At 39.6% G+C, this 17,055-nt stretch overlaps 1 protein-coding gene across 2 annotated transcripts; it reads right to left on the bottom strand.

Annotated features, from left to right (window-relative positions):
• Positions 1-1,776: 1,776 nt before the first annotated feature.
• Positions 1,777-12,700, bottom strand: LOC311006653 (rho GTPase-activating protein 8-like). 2 transcript variants are annotated; one of them, XM_083999539.1, is made up of 13 exons: positions 12,654-12,700; positions 12,210-12,273; positions 8,240-8,383; positions 7,558-7,645; positions 7,340-7,471; positions 6,450-6,536; positions 6,239-6,337; positions 5,402-5,512; positions 5,223-5,296; positions 4,431-4,508; positions 3,274-3,402; positions 3,079-3,182; positions 1,777-2,053 (listed from the first exon to the last, which is right to left on the bottom strand). In XM_083999539.1, exons 2-13 carry the CDS (start codon positions 12,247-12,249, stop codon positions 1,856-1,858), a joined length of 1,284 nt encoding a protein of 427 aa, XP_083855665.1. In that variant the 5' UTR covers positions 12,250-12,273; positions 12,654-12,700; the 3' UTR covers positions 1,777-1,855. The 2 variants fall into 2 exon arrangements, with proteins under 2 accessions (XP_083855665.1, XP_083855664.1); XM_083999538.1 differs by lacking the exon at positions 12,654-12,700 and having other exon boundaries at positions 12,210-12,313.
• Between the last annotated feature and the right edge of the window lie 4,355 nt (positions 12,701-17,055).

Below are 17,055 nucleotides of genomic sequence, written 5' to 3' on the forward strand. Positions count from 1 at the left end.
TTAAATGGTTAAAGAGTTAGTCTCACTTTTTTGTACCAAGTTCTTACAAAAAATTGAATCATTAATAAACAAAATTCAACGACAAAAAAAATGTTGATTCAAGAGTCCAAGTCTGTTTCTGAGAGTTTTTATTTTATTTATTAATAAATAAAGTTTTCATTTGTAAAGCCTAGAAAAAAAAAACTTGAGGTTTGATTGAAAATGTAAAAGGTTTAATAAATCTAATATTTAATAATGATCATATAATTATTAAACATATAAAGTTTGTAAGTTACGACGAAGTATTAGGGCCACATTGACAAATAAAAAAATCACAAACTTAGAGAATAAAGTCATAATTTACGACTTTATTCTCGTAAATTTAAGACTTTATTCTCGTAATGTTATGACTTTTTTCTCGTAGGAAATGTACGACTTTTTTCTCGTAAATTTATGACTTTATTCTCTGAGTCTGTGTTTTTTTTTTTTTCTCAATGTGGCCCTAATACTCCGTCGTAGTAAGTACGGTGGCTCATTTGTGACAATTCATATCCACAAATGGCAAAAATCATGATGTTTTAAACTTAGTGAATAAAATATGAAGCAGAGGAAACAGTTCTACTGAAAAAAGTTTATTTTAATTTTTTCTTTATTAAACTATAAAACAACAATGTTTAAAAAAAGTGCTCAACTCTAAGAAACTGTAGTGTACAGAAGTAAAATCTGACAAATCTGTTTTTTTTTTTTACAGTGTAAAACAAGTTACAGTGTTTTTACCGAACTGATTTATGGGAAAAATCATCAGAAATGTTTGATTAGAGTAAAAAAACACAACAAAATACAGAATAACATGACATATATTGTTCAGTAGTAACAACTATGAGTCTGTGATGTAACAGGAAACTTTAACTGTAACAGAAACTCAGAACAAGAACAAAACATTCAAACAGTACCTGTGATTTTAAGGCTGATCGCTGATTTATTTAAATCCAGTGACCAAACTAAATATAAAAATATAAAGCTCTTAAACAGAGTTCCTTTAGAAATAAAACATCAGATTTTTAGTTTATTAATCCAGTTAATTAAAAGGATAGTTCAACATTTTGTCAAATTGGCCCATTGCCATAATCCACATACAGTCATAGCAGTAGGTTTGTTACCTTTAATTGTCGGTGCAAGCTTTTTTTAGAATGGCGGAGCAGAGCCGTGAGCTGCTCAGAGCTACGCTACGGAAGCTCATTATGGGATTTCTTGGTTTCCTTCATCATCAAACTCATCAAATACACAATCCAACAACTCCACAACGCTCTGGTGGACAAGTTGTGACCTGCACATTCACCACGCTATGAGATAATAACACAACGTTACCACACAGAGTTGTTGTAGAGGGAAATGCAGAGACTGTTGATGAAAAACTGTCCCTGAAGGCAACGTGCATCAGTGGTTTTGCATGAATTTCCCTCTAAAACAACTCTGTGTGGTAACGTTGTGTTATTATCTCATAGTGTGGTGAATGTGCAGGTCACAACTTGTCCACCAGAGCGTTGTGGAGTTGTTGGATTGTGTATTTGATGAGTTTGATGATGAGGGAAACCAAGAAATCCCATAATGAGCCTCCGTAGCGTAGCTCTGAGCAGCTCACGGCTCTGCTCCGCCGTTCTAAAAATAGCTTGCACCGACAATTAAAGGTAACAAACCTACTGCTATGACTATAGGGATTATGGTGATGGGCCAATTTGACAAAACGTTGAACTATCCCTTTAAAATATTCAACAAATAAAGGCTCAGTAACTAGATTTTGTTTTGGTTCAGTTTGTTTAAAAAAAGACAAATGATAACAGCAGAAGTTGATATGTGTCTAGGTGCTTGTGCAGCTTCAGGGCGTCACCTGAGCGGCTGCGCTGCGCGAGCCGAACACGGCGTCGTAGTGTTCGATGAGCAGCTCGGTGAAGATGTTGATCGGCGTCAGAGCGGAGAGAGAGACCGAGCCGTGACGAGGCCACAGCAGGTTCACGCCAAACACACAGGCCAAGTTGGAGGAGCTCATCCTGTTCACCAGGCTCTCCCGGGACACCTGGGGGACAGGTAGACAGCAGCTGAGAGCCAATCACAGTCACAGGTTAATGGACAACAGCTGTAGACCAATCAGAGAGCTTCTTAACACCTGTGGACCAATCACAGAGCTTGATGAACACATGTGGACCAATCAGAGAGTTTGGTGAACACATGTGGACCAATCAGAGAGCAGGATGAGCAGCTGTGGACCAATCACAGAGCAGGATTAACAGCTGTGGCCCAATCACAGAGCTTGATGAACACCCCTGGACCAATCACAGAGTTTGGTGAACACATGTGGACCAATCAGAGAGCAGGATGAGCCGCTGGGGACCAATCACAGAGCTCCTTAAAGGGATAGTAGCATTTTTTTTGGTGGGGTTGTATGATCTCCAAATAGCCCCTAAGTACTTTAATTGCAGTAGAAGACTCTCTGCACTCCTCCCGTTAGCAACACCAGCCCATAATAGCCCTGCCCAGAGATTTACAACATACAGTGTTGTGAACAGACCCAAAGAAACGGCCTATTTTCACGGCCTAAAAGAGGTTTTACCTAAAAAAAAATACACAGTTCCATTGTTCGCTATAATATAGGTCCAAATAAAAACTGTGTTTTTCCTGCACTTTGAGGGGCTGGAAAAAATTGTATTATAGCGAACAATGGAACTGTGTATTTTTTTTTCAGGTAAAACCTCTTTTAGGCCATGAAAATAGGCCGTTTCTTTGGGTCTGTTCACAACACTGTATGTTGTAAGTGAGAGTCTTCTACTGCAATTAAAGTACTTAGGGGCTATTTGTAGATCATACAACCCCACTTTAAAAAAATGATACTATCCCTTTAACACCTATGGACCAATCAGAGCGCAGGATGAGCAACCAGCTGTGGACCAATCAGAGCGCAGCATGAGCAGCTGTGGACCAATCAGAGAGATTGATGAACACATGTGGACCAATCAGAGAGCTTGATGAACACCTGTGGACCAATCAGAGAGCAGGATGAGCAGCTGTGGACCAATCAGAGAGCAGCATGAGCAGCCGTCTCACCATGTGCAGGAAGCAGAGCAGGTGTTTGGCCACGATGAACTGATGCTCAGGAAGAGACTCAACGATCTGTTTACACCGGGTCACACGCAGGCTGCTCTCCACACCTGAGAGACACAGGAGGAACAGTGTTACCATGACAACGCTCTTCATCATCATCATCATCATCACCATGGTGACCAGGTGAGCAGGACTCACTGAGGATCTCCTGGACGTGGCCGTAGACCCTGAAGGTGAGCAGCGGCTCCGGCAGCTCCCTGAGGAACGTCTTCAGGATCACAGCCGGAACGTGGACGTCACCGAACTCATCGAAGTTCACCGCTTTACCTGCAGGACACGCAGAACGTATCACAACGATGATGATGTTTAAATCTGTCAAATCATGGAACAATCTTCCAACTAATCTGAAACTCTGTACAGACTTCAATGTTTTTTCCCGGGAAGTCAAACAATGGATCCTAAGAAATCTGTCATGTCAGCATTAATCATTAAAGCAGAAGTAAGCGATCCGGTGGTTTTGGCTAATGCTGCGTTCCAGGCAGGCTTTTGAAACCGTAAATTACAGCTTCAAGTCACAACTTACGACTTTGTAGCGTTCCAGGCAACCCACTCGTGTTTCTCCGACCTGTTTTACCGGTGAAAGTCACTATAACGGCCACTCGTAACTTCTGACCGGTGAACTCGTACCAGATCGAACTGGTACCACTTCACAGGTCGGAAAAACACGAGTTGCCTTGAATGCACCATAACGTCCTCGTCCCTACGTCACCACATTCAGGCGCATCCCTTGGCTGCACACAAAGCCCTGCATGCCGTTCTCTCTCCTCATTGGATAAAACTTGTGGGATACACTCTATAGAAGTGATTGCTGTCGGAAGATATAACTATTTAAGACTTATATTAACACAAATATATTGCTTACTTCTGCTTTAATCATGAGCCTAAATTATTTTTAACCTTTGCAAAGTGTGAAGTATTTTAATAATAAACTGTATGTTTCTTTCTGATGTGAAATATGTCTGGAGTGTTTGTGATGTGTGAGAGGGTGTATTATGCACATGTGTATGAATGTTTAGAACGCTATGTAAATTAATAATTCTTACATTTCTATTGTTCTTATTCACCTGCCCAGGGACTACGGATGGAAAGTAGCTAGTAAACTAAATCCGGTACAAGGCATCTCTTCTCATTTTGAGACTAATGTTATTTTGTAAATTGTCCCTGATACAAATAAACTTATTAAACTAAACTAAACTAAACTATGTCATCTGGTGACATCACTGACCTCCACTGATCTTCCTGGCCCTGCGACACGGACCAGGAGACCCCGCTCACTCACTGATTCACTCACTCACCCTGGTTATAGAGCTTCTGAACGTCCTTGATGAGCTGAACTCGAACTGAACGTCTGAAGATGCCCTCGGTCCTCAGACCTGTATGAAACCATGGCAACCATCAAGGGAAAGATTAGACAGCATCAGCATCACTTTAGAGTCACTCAACAAAAATGGATCAGGAAGAAAAATATAAAGATCCATGAATCAGTGAATTAAAAAAAAGTAAAAATACAAAGAAATGAAGAAAAAAAAGGAAAATGTGAATACACAAACATAAAAAAATAAAATAAAAACAAAATAGAAAAACATACATATGTTACGACGGAGTATTAGGGCCACATTGAGAAAAACAAAACAAAACACAGACTTCGAGAAAAAAGTCATAACTTTACGAGAATAAAGTCGTACATTACGAGAATAAAGTCGTAAATTTACAAGAATAAAGTCCTACATTTCCTTCGAGAAAAAAGTCATAACATTACCAGAATAAAGTCGTAAATTTATGAGAATAAAGTCGTACATTTCCTATGAGAAAAAAGTCATAACATTACGAGAATAAAGTCGTAAATTTACGACTTTATTCTCAAGGTTGTGATTTTTTGTCAATGTGGCCCTAATACTTCGTCCTAATATGTAGAAAATCTTAAAATAAGAAATACTATTAATAATACAAAAAATGGAAAGAAAATACAAAAAAATATATTTTTAAATAATTAAAAATGTACTGTAAAAGTTTTGTAGTGTAGAAACAAAAAAAAAGAAAAGAAAAAAATCACATGCTGTGTTATTGATAACTGATGGAACACTCACCTTTCTCCTTCAGGTAGCTGACAGTCTGGTCCATCACCGGTGGGATCATCGCTCCGCGGTTTTTCTCCCTGATGCTGCAGCACAAACAAACACAATCCAGTGATTGATCGACTGATTGATTGATTTGATTAACTAATTGAAAACATTGGAATCACACTGATCGATCAGGAGTGACTCACTACTGCAGACCGACTCCAAACTGCTGGGTGGGGAGGGGCGGTCGGGGCGGGGGGGTTTTCACCGGGGGAGGGGGGCCGCCTTTCTGAGCCGCTCGCAACTTCTCATCATGTCTGAAAAAAAAACAAAGACAAAGACACATTCTCTTAATGTTATGACTTTTTTCTCGTAGGAAATGCACGACTTTATTCTCGTAAATTTACAACTTTATTTTCGTAAATTTACGACTTTATTCTTGTAAATGTCCGACTTTATTCTCATAATGTTATGACTTTTTTCTCATAGGAAATGTCCGACTTTATTCTCGTAAATTTACAACTTCATTCTCGTAAATTTACGACTTTATTCTCGTTGGAAATGTACGACTTTATTCTCATAATGTCATGACTTTATTCTCGTAAATTTACGTCTTTACTTTTTTCTCGTAGGAAATTTACGACTTTATTCTTGTAAATGTCCGACTTTATTCTCATAATGTTACGACTTTTTTCTCGTAGGAAATTTAGGACTTTATTCTCGTAAATTTACAACTTTATTCTTGTAATGTTATGACTTTTTTCTCGTAGGAAATGTACGACTTTATTCTCGTAAATTTACGACTTTATTCTCGTAGGAAATGTATGACTTTATTCTCATAATGTCATGACTTTATTCTCGTAAATTTACGTCTTTACTTTTCTCTCGTAGGAAATTTACGACTTTATTCTCGTAAAATTTATGACTTTATTCTCGAAGTCTGTGTTGTCGTTTGTTTTTCTCAATGTGGCCCTAATACTCCGTCGTAAAAATCAAATCAATCAAATAAAAATCGATTCAAACAGAAACTTTATTGATCGGACCTGAGGACGTCGGGGGGGACGATGAGCTGCTCGTAGTTCAGGTGAGCTCGGAGCTCGTCCAGGTAGTTCACGTACGTCAGCTTCTTCCCAAACTTGTGACTGAAAAACAAACAAACAGAAACAGTAGAAGAATAAACGGCGACGGCGGCGGCGGCGGCGGCGGCGGCGGCTCACACCCGGTCGACCGGCGACTGAGTCCACGAGTCGTCACCTGATCAGAGGCTTGAAGATGTTCCACACGATCCGGATGAAGTTGGTCGGATGAACCACAAACAGAGTCTTCAGGTTCTTCTTGTACCTGAAACAGGAAGTTAAACAGGAAGCTGCTGCGTTCAAATCCACAGAGAGAGCGTGGGATTTTATACAACTCATACATTTATTATAATATAATTTCAATTTTACTTTGTTAAACCTTCTCTTTTGTGTTGTTTTTTATCTATAATATCTGTTATTTCCTCCTGATGAATGAATGACTTTATTTCGAACGTGTCTAAAATAGAAAAACAAAAAAAATAAAATAAAAGTATCATCAAATCTTAATGTACACACAAGTTCGATATAGGAAGAAGTATTAACACTTTTTAAAAATTCCTACCACTTTTAAACTCATCACAGTTTATATAGGCTACTATTGCTAATAATACAGTATGTATGCACAAATATCCATATACAGTAAATACATAATATATATATACACACACACTACATAAACATCCATTTAAATATTATATACATAAATATCCATATCAATATGAGTATTAGGGCCATATTGACAAATAAAAAAATCACAAACTTCGTAAATTTACGACTTTATTCTCGTAAATGTATGACTTTATTCTCAAAATCTGTTTTTTTTCTCTCAATGTGGCCCTAATACTCTGTCGTACAATATAAATAGATACAAAAGCTGCGTTGAATGTTGAGTTTATGATTATTAATACACATTAATAATAATAATTTATAAACATCTGTACTTTAATGATCCAGATGTTTCCCTGAGACGTCACTGTCTTTGTTTTCAGAGTGAAGCAGCTGCAGAAATTTAACTTTATTGATTCGTGCTGTGTTTTACAACATCTTTGATTTGAACCCTGCACCTACTTCCTGTCGAACTCGCCGTACGCCTCTCGCAGCCACTTGAGCGACGGCTTGTTGCTGCTGCGGAGGCCGTGGTGGAAGTAGACCAGGATGTAGTCCATCTCCACGTACTGGTCCAGAGTGAACTTCAGATACCTGCAGCGACACAGAGCAGGTGGGTCAGAGCTGTGATGTCATCAGTGTGAGACAACCTGCAGCGACGGCGTTGGCGGCGGACGTACTGCAGGAGGCGCTGGTGGTCCAGCTGGTGAGACGGAGGCAGACAGCAGCTGCTGAAGGTGATCAACTTCCTGCCGTACTTATCGTCGCCTGGAGACAAAATAATAATCACTGTTATCACTTTATGATCGATTAATTCTTCTGGATCAATAATTAAAGGGATAGTTCACTCAAAATTGAAATTTCACTCATTATCTACTACTCCCCCTCATGTGGACTAAGGGCTGGGAGAAGTTTCAGGGTCTATATTTCAAGCTTCTCGAAGCTCCTCTTCCCAGTTCGTCCAAATTTGCTATTTGCAAAGCTTGAAAAATAGACTTATTTAATTTTTTTCGGGACAATTTCTCATGTTGGGGCTTCAATACAAGAGGGACATTACATACGAGCAGCATGGAGGTATTTGGATGTTTTTTGGTGTGTCTTTTTGTTACGAAGACAGTTGGTATCCATTTGCAACTGTTATATGGACATGCACTGCTACGCCGAGACCCCCTGTAACTCAGAGAAGCCACGGAGGACTCTGAAACTTCTCCCAGCCCTTAGTCCACATGAGGGGGAGGAGATAATGAGAAATTTGAGTGAACTATCCCTTTAAGTTTCTCACCATCTCACCCAAACTGATGTGATCAATACATTTCATTCAGAGCCTCAACAACAATTGATCGAATTCGATCGGTAACTGACCGGACACCTGGACGATGCCGTGTCGAGCGATGTCATAGTACGGGTGGGAGGAGTCGGGACCGAGGCTGCTGCTGATTGGAGGAGCTGATGGACGGTCAGTCTGAGACTCCTCCTCCTCCTCCTCCTCTTCCTCCTTCTGGAGCTCTGACGCAGAGGAGGAAAAATAAACCACAGAAACTAAAGATCAGTTAATCCAGGTTTGAATGAAAACTCAGTTAATCCAGGTTTAAATTAAATCTCAGATAATCTAGGTGTATATTAAACCTTGGTTAGTTGAGGTTTATAGTAAACTTCAGTTAATCCAGGTTTAAATTGAACCTAAATGAATCCAGGTTTAAATGAAACCTCAATTAGATACGGGCAGAGCTGGCGCACCGCTAATTAGCTTAGCTCAAACACTGGAAGTGTATGGGTAGTGTTAGCCTGCCTCCACCTAAAGTCATCAGAGAAACTCTTCAGCAACTCTAAACGGAAACCGGCGGGCCGATCTTCGTCTCAGAGCTGACAAAACTCTCCGGTAAGGCATCTTGAGCGGTCAAATGCCGCTAACGGGACGAGATCGGTCAAAACGGAGGGTTCAAGCAAAGACGCTTTATTTTGGTTCAAGCTAGCTACATCGAGGGTAGGTTAGCTTCCTATTTCAAAGTAAAAGCACAAATTCTATTGTCATGGTTTTCTGTATGTAAAGGGCAACGGGTGTTTTATTTTGTGAAAGTAACCGGAAGTGCATTGGTCACAACAGCTAGCTTGAGTAGCGCCGAATTCGTCCCAACAAAATTGTAAACAGCTGGTATCTAGACAAATTAACGACACATTGCTGATCTAAACGGCTACTTTCTCACCTAAACATGTTTGAAATGTGGATAAAGTGATATATTTACAGAGTTTAGAGCTAAAATGAAATCAGCTTCTGACTGCTGATTTCGGCTCAGGTAGGAGGCAGGCTAACACTACCCATTCATTAGATTCACATGACGTCACTGTGTTTCTGCGCCGCCATATTTGTGTCCGAATCAGGGCGATCTGGGCACAGATCACAGCGTCACGTTACCAGAACAAGTGGAGTAGTAGGAGGAAATCAGCAAGAGACCGAAAATTGACGTTATTTGAAAGATGCCAGGATTATATTGTGCTGTTGACTGTGATAGCAGTCGCCAAAAAACCCCGGACTGCAGTTTTATTCCATCCCAAAAGACGTAAAGTTATAGACGGAATAAATAGTTGACTGCAGGCATCTATCAGTGGCAGCATGGGCTGTGACAAGTCTCACTAAAAGAGGGGATTCACTTTTTTTTAATAACATGGATATATTGAATTCTGCATTTTGATTACTTTCTTATTAATTACTCACTGATTCTGCATTTAGGGTCTTTTATTTCTGTATAACAGACCGTTGCCAAGTAAAACGGGCCGTTGCTAGGGACGCCGCTCTGATCAGCGGAGCAGGGCAGAAGAACTACCAAGGATTTTTACCTTGCGTTTCATTTTTACCAGCTTCAGACTAACTGTGATATTAGAAAAATGACTTGTAGCTGGTTAGAGGGAGAGTGGAGGCTCTCTGCCTCCCTCACCGCTGCTGGAACCAAACCTGCGATCAGAGCGGACAGAGCGGACGGGCCAGCGCTGTGTCACAGCTGTGACCAGCTGTGTCTGTGCCACCGCGAGTCTGTGACACAAACGTGTCTCGTATCGTAACCTCTTATGACAGACAGGACGACATAAATGCGCACATCGTAACATTTATGATAATTCATCAATCTACTGATTGATTATCAAAAGCTCGTTGAAAACAACTGCACACGAGTCGACCGAGAGGAGGGTGAGGAGCAAACAGCGGAGAAGTGACCGGACTAAGGACTTTGATCAACATTACGTCTCAAATTAATTAATTAATTCATAAACTGTGTAATAAGTGGGATAATATAGAGTTTGTCTATTGTTATAGAGATATAAACCCAGACAGGATGTATGAAACCCTGTCATTTTGTCAAGAAACTGTCATTTCCATCCTGTGGTTTGCATGCTGTCATATGAGGAGACCTGTCAAATCGGACACAAATATGGCGGCGGTCCCTTCGACGTGACGTCACTGCAACCCATGAATACACTTCCAGTGTTTGAGCTAAGCTAATTAGTGACTTTAGGTGAAGGCAGGCTAACACTACCTATACACTTCCAGCGTTTGAGCTAAGCTAATTAGCGACTTTAGGTGGAGACAGGCTAACACTACCCATACACTTCCAGTGTTTGAGCTAAGCTAATTACGGGTCATACGGCTCTATCTCCCTTGTTACTACACGCACAGTCGAAAGGATGGTGTCTATCTGCTGGTCATGGACTCAGGAGTGAGGCAAGACACTGAATTTTTTTTTTTGGCGTATCCCTTTAAACATCACACAAACAGAAACACAGTAAATCAGATCAGAGCTGCTCCAGGATTAAACTGAACCTCCCAGGAGTCAGGATTAACTTCCGATTAATTAATGCCGTTTGATAAACATGTTGTTGATTAACGTGGAGAATAAAACAAACAGTTTCATGACGAATCGTACGGTTTTAAAAACATTAAAACTGAAATGATTCCTGATCTGCTCCTCCCACTTCTCCTCAACCTCCTTATCTGAAACACTGAGGAGGAGGAAGAAGAGGAGGAGGAGGAGGAAGAGGCTGTGTCCAGTCTGAGGGAAGTTTTCCTCTAAACACTGAGTGTGTGTGAGATAAAAACACAGGAAACTGAGCTCAGAGGAAACAGACTGAGATCTACAGTCACTTTAATGTTTCTGTCTGAGATGGAGGAAGATAAACACAGAGAACAATCACCATGGAAACGCGTCTGAGAGACGACGTCTCTGTGAAAACAGGAACGGGGTCAAATATTGTATAACCAAAAAAAATACAGATTTGAATAAATAAATAAAACAAGTTGTAATGTTTGACTGTGTTTCATTGTGTGAATCTATTTTTAGTCACACATGAAGTCTCCTGTGGCTCCTTCACAATAAAAGCACCAGTAGCCTACAGCGCTTTTAATGTGAAACAGCAACTGAAAGAAATGTTTAGATTATAATTAACTAACTAACCTGATTTTCATTATTGATTCCTGACTCATGACGATACGCCCTGTGAGTCAGTGAAGTGGGCGTCGGTTTATTTAAGGCGTTTCGTTCTGCTCAGTCGTTAACGAGCTTTAAATCGTTTCCACAGAAAAACACTGAGGTAATTAACAATGTAAACAGGAAGTGATGTCAGCGACGGTATCTCCCTACAGCTGAGTGAGTGATGATGAATGAACGTCCTGCTGTTGCTTTGACGTTTAGTTAATTATCAGTTAAATATGTTGATTAATCTCTGGATTAACTGTTAAATTATTTGTCTGTAAAACATCAGAAAATAAAAGTTTGTCTGAGTGACCATAAATTATTATTTTTTTTATTTATTAACAATTATATACATAACAATACTTTTGAGCCAGGGGAAGAAAAAATATATAAAAGTAGCCTATAAATACACAAAGAGTATATGAGTATCTTGTATAAAAAAATGCATCAAGGTAAAGAAAATCATATTATTTTACCAAAATAAAGTTTGTTTTTAAAGGCTTTGGCATTTCTAGTCCATTGATGTCGGTGCTGTATTGATTAAGTTCCTTTTAAAAAAAAAGTGTAACATTTGGTTTGCTGTCAGTCCATTTCTTTTTGTGGATATGAAATGTAGCCTATCTAAAATTAAAATAAGTTGTACAAAAAAAAAGTTAAATCAATTTCCATTTGGTTGTTTTCAAAGTAAAGAAAAATGTCATTTTCATGCAGATGTATCTACTGAATGTCCAGTTTTCTCTCCAATAAAATGTTGTACATTCAACCAAACATTTGACAATATAAACAGTGAAAAAATAAATGTGATATATTCTGTGTATAATTTTGAAAGATACTTCCTTGATCTTATTATCACGTGCTCAGGTGAGACTCACCGATCTCTGCCAGCTGCTCCAGGTCGGGTGGTGACGTCATCGCTCTCTGTGATGATGTCAGCGTCTGAAAACCGGAGGTGAAAGGTTGTAGTCCGAGACTGTGATGTCACACACACACACACACACACACACACACACACACACTGTAACTGACACACTAACACACTTTGACACTGTCACTAACACACACAGACAGAGTGAAAGTGTCTCGCGGGCTTCCTGCAGAGCGCACGCGGCGTCCTTCACCTGGACTCACCTGAGCTGCTTCACTTCATTAATGAACACAACAACTCCTGTTTACCTGACGCACGAGACACAAACACGCGGCTTCGTGTCGTCTCTTCACCTGCCCGAAGCCTCGTGACACGGTGGCGGAAGTTACCGAGAAGAAACGAAGCGGTTAAACACACAAACACACACACACACACACACTCACACACTCACCTGTGGCCGAGCAGAGAAAGTTTAGTTTGACTGAAGTTGATCTGAACTTCCTGAACCGAGCCGAGAGGAGGCGGAGTGCGCATGCGCAGAGAGGAGGGAGCTCATTAAAGGAGGTTTTAATAATTAAAAAAAAAACCTTCACCAGTAAAGACACAGTAGAAAAGTTTCCCTTTACTTTAGTCAAACCGTAGATTACTAATGTAACTGTGATAAGATGTAGCCTAGCTATTATAATATATTTCTATAGCCTATATTATTGTTAAAATGTTGAATATGTAGGCCTATTTACTTTTTTTTTTATGTTAGTTGTTAAACTGTATTTATACATCCGTTTATTCTTATTAACTTATTACTTTTTTATTATGTTCATTTCTGTTAATACACACATACATAAGTGTATACACATCTATATCAGATTATTTAATTAAGTAGAAATACCAAGACTATGATGTAAAAATACTGTAGCCTACATTATAGATAGATAGATAGATAGATAGATAGATAGATAGATAGATAGATAGATAGATTTTATTGATCTCAAACTGGGAAATGACAGTGCAGCAGCAGCATTACACACAGTGACGATAACAACATATAGGATAAGAATATAAGGAAGAAACTATACATAATGAAATAGCAAATAAAATGTAATGTACAAAAGTGATGTAGCTGAATGTAATGACTTAATTGACAGCTCATGAATTAAATTATTATTCTATCAATCTATACACATGGAGCAACAAGTCACAAGGGAACTGAGATTTAGATTTTCTTTACAGAAACAAAAGAAGTGAAGAAAAAGAATTAGACGAAGAAAAAGAGAGGGTAGGCTATTTCAAAATGATCACATCACAGTAATGTAAAGGTAAAGTGACCCAGGTCCAGGTTCAGATCCAGGTCCAGGTGAGGTTTGGTGTAAAGTTGTGAAAGTCTGACACCTGCTGGACGGAGGAGGAAACTGCAGCAGGTGAATCGTTCATTTAAACAGCTGCTTCATGAGTCTGGTTTCATTCAAACATCTGGATTCAGACTCTGATCTAAACTTTGTGATATTTTGCTTCCTAAACATGTCTTCTTTCAAACTAGTGGCAATAAAACGTCAACAACACATAATTAGTTGCTTCTTTTACTTCGTTTTGCCTGATTGCGTCTGTAAATTCCTCATAAATTCGCCAAAAGTTAGTACTTTTCACACAGCTGTAGCCTACTAAACTGTATGTGTAGTTGTGTTCATTTCATATGAATAACTTCATGCTGTGTTGTTGTTCAGTTATTATCAGTCATGTGTTTAGGATGTCTATTACTAACGCTTTGATTAGGTGTTGTGTTTGTAAATAGCAGTTTCTAATAAAAATGTATGGAGTTTCACAATACAGAACTTTCAGGCCATTTTCTCAATATGAAATACCCGTTTCCCTCGTACCTACACTCAGCAAACTTTCCACATTTCTTCCTCTCTATATCCGGCTTCTTTTTACAGAAGGGTTTGTTGTTGATGTATCATTCATAGCTGGGTTTAAGTACATTTTATACCAAAAAACATGACGAAAATGGATTTTTACTACCTGATAAGAGGATGTAGCCACGATCCCTTCTGTAAAACACTTCTTGTGGAACGTATCAACAAAATGAAACCAAGCTTTTCAATCTGGCATCATCCAATGTTGGCGATATATGCAAATTAGTGCATATTTCATGAGTTAGTGCCTCATTTGCATATATAAACATGAAATTCAGAAAACTTGCAATACATTTTTTCTTAGTTTTTATGAACATAACAAACTGGGAAAGTTTCATAGTGATATTTATTAAAATATTTTTTTGGGCTATTCACCTCTAGACCTTAAATAGCTCATCTTTTCAGAGGCCGAGGTCACGACCTGCCTTTATTATAAAAACACTATGAAGTGAATTTTGATCCATAATTTTCTATCTTATGTTTTATTCTTCAGGTATTTTCCCTGTGCACTGTCTGATACAACATAACATCCAGTGTTATTGTGTGTGGACCTGAGTGTGAGCCTGTGAGTGGAGGTTGAAGTGGATGTCAGCGTGAACACTCAGAGCGTCGGTCGGTCGGTGTCGTCGCTGCAGCTCAGAGGGGAAAGTCCTGCGGGGAGGATTTACTCACTCTCTCACATCACATCACAAACAGATTTATATGCAAAGCTGCCTCCAACTCTGAGGGGACGACAAAAACACAGAAAGACTCTTTGTCCTTCTCTTCGTCTCCGACTGAGTCGACCTAAAAACAAAGACGGGCGAGAAGAAAAAGAGGAAAGATTACGACTGAAATCGGAGCAAAGTCAAACAATGTGGAGTCAGAGAGCGTCGCCTCGTTAGCCGGAGGAGCTAATTGGAGATATCAGTGTTTGTGTAGCCTCTGTCTGTTCTCCTTATTCTACTTTATTTATTTTATTCTCTCTGTTCTTGTCGTGTTCTGATAACGAACATGTTGAGCTCTGGTGTTAGCGAGCGCTGGGAGTCCCTCAGGGCGCCGCTCTGGGCCCGCTGCTGTTTCCTATCAGCAGCAGCAGCTAGCTAGCCCGAGGCCGCGGCTAAATCATTAGCATCTGAAAACACAATATCTGCTTGAGGGTGTTGGGATAATCCTCAAATAAAGCAATACAACAACAACAAATTAAAAAAAAAAGTGCATTAAATTTCTGTTGATTCATTTTCTTCATCATTTTCTTCTGTTTTCTGAAAAATCGAAAACGCCCAAAGCTCGGACCGATTGTTTCCTCTGCACCCAGGGCCGTTGTATAGGGGAGAAAGGTGATGATAATTCTAGGGGCCCAGCGCCCAGTGGGGCCCATAAAAAACCCCAGTAGTCTAATCTTTGTATGACTGATTTATTCTGCGTAAGACCCTGACTAATACTCATAGTACACTGTAAAAACTCAACATGTTTCCAAGAATTTTTGTCTTATTTCTTGTCCAAATGTCTCATTTCTAGTCAAAACTAATCTCTTTCCACTTAAAATAAGACTCATTACCTAAAAATTAACTTGTTTTTAGATCATTTTCACTTAAATTCACAATAAATAGAAACATCTGCCAGTGAAAGGAAGTTTTTTGTGCTTGTAATAAGGAAGAAAAACTTGCTCCACTATCAGATTTTTCTACTTATTCCAAGTGAAAATCAACTTGAAAGAAGTAAAAAGTGTCTAAAAACAAGCTGCTTTTTATATGATGTGTCTTATTTTAAGTAGAATGATATTTGTTTTGACTAGAAATGACATTTTGACTAGAAATAAGACAAATATTCTTGCTAAGATACTTGAGTTTTTGCAGTGTAATGCTGCATTAGCATCAAAACAAAGAAGGCTAAATAAAAAACGATAATACATAGCCTACATAGTCTAAGAAAAAAAAGGAAAAGTTAGGGGGAGGGGCTCACTTTAGTATTCTTTAAGGGGGCCCAGAATTCCTAGCAACGGCCCTGTGTGCACCTAAAGGTCGACACAGACAGAGTTTAGTTTTATTTTTTGCATGTTAATCTACACGATAGCAGGCTACAACGGATTTATGGTTTATCAGTTGCTGACAGACGCCGTCGCCGTGGAGACGATTCAGACTGTGAATGCAAAAACCCAAGTTCGAATCTCGATCTGCTCTGAATGATGCACACAAGCAGATAAACACACAAATACACACCGCTAAAGTATGTCTGTGAGCAGGGAGATGGGGTAGAGAGTGTGTGTGTGTGTGTGTGTGTGTGTGTGTGTGTGTGTGTGTGTGTGTGTGTGTGTGTGTGTGTGGGGGGGGGGGTGATATGGTATTCTGTGATTATGCAAATGAGGAGAGTACATAGGGACCGTGTGACCTAAATATGGAGGAGAATAATGATGAGCTTAATCACAGGCAGAAGATACTTGACACCTCCACAGACTCTATAGACTATAAATATAAATACAACCCCCCCTCTACCCCTCCACCCCCCCCACCCCCCGACTCCTTCAGAGGAAGAGACAGAGATTTACCAGCGACATTGAACGCAACAGGACCAGGACCAGTCAGTTTTTTTTTATTTTAAAGGGATTGTTCAACGTTTTGTCAAATTGGCCCATTGCCATAATCCCTATAGTCATAGCAGTAGGTTCGTTACCTTTAATTGTCGGTGCAAGCTATTTTTAGAACGGCGGAGCAGAGCCGTGAGCTGCTCAGAGCTACGCTACGGAGGCTCATTATGGGATTTCTTGGTTTCCCTCATTAAAACTCATCAAATACACAATCCAACAACTCCACAACGCTCTGGTGGACAAGTTGTGAGCTGCACATTCACCACGCTATGAGATAATAACACAACGTTACCACACAGAGTTGTTTTAGAGGTAAATTCATGCAAAACCACTGATGCATGTTGCCTTCAGGGACAGTTTTTCATCAAACAGTCTCT

The sequence above is a fragment of the Trachurus trachurus genome, assembly GCF_905171665.1.
Source record: "Trachurus trachurus genome assembly, chromosome: 23".
Lineage (NCBI taxonomy): Eukaryota > Metazoa > Chordata > Actinopteri > Carangiformes > Carangidae > Trachurus > Trachurus trachurus.

Coding starts and splice junctions, on each gene's coding strand:
- LOC311006653 (XM_083999539.1), bottom strand. CDS start 12,249: ATGACGTCACCACCCGACCTGGAGCAGCTGGCAGAGATCG. Junction 5,513..6,238: donor GTCCCCCCCGACGTCCTCAG/GTCCGATCAATA, acceptor TTTTTTTTTCAG/ACATGATGAGAAGTTGCGAG. Junction 2,054..3,078: donor TGCTCTGCTTCCTGCACATG/GTGAGACGGCTG, acceptor CCTGTCCCCCAG/GTGTCCCGGGAGAGCCTGGT.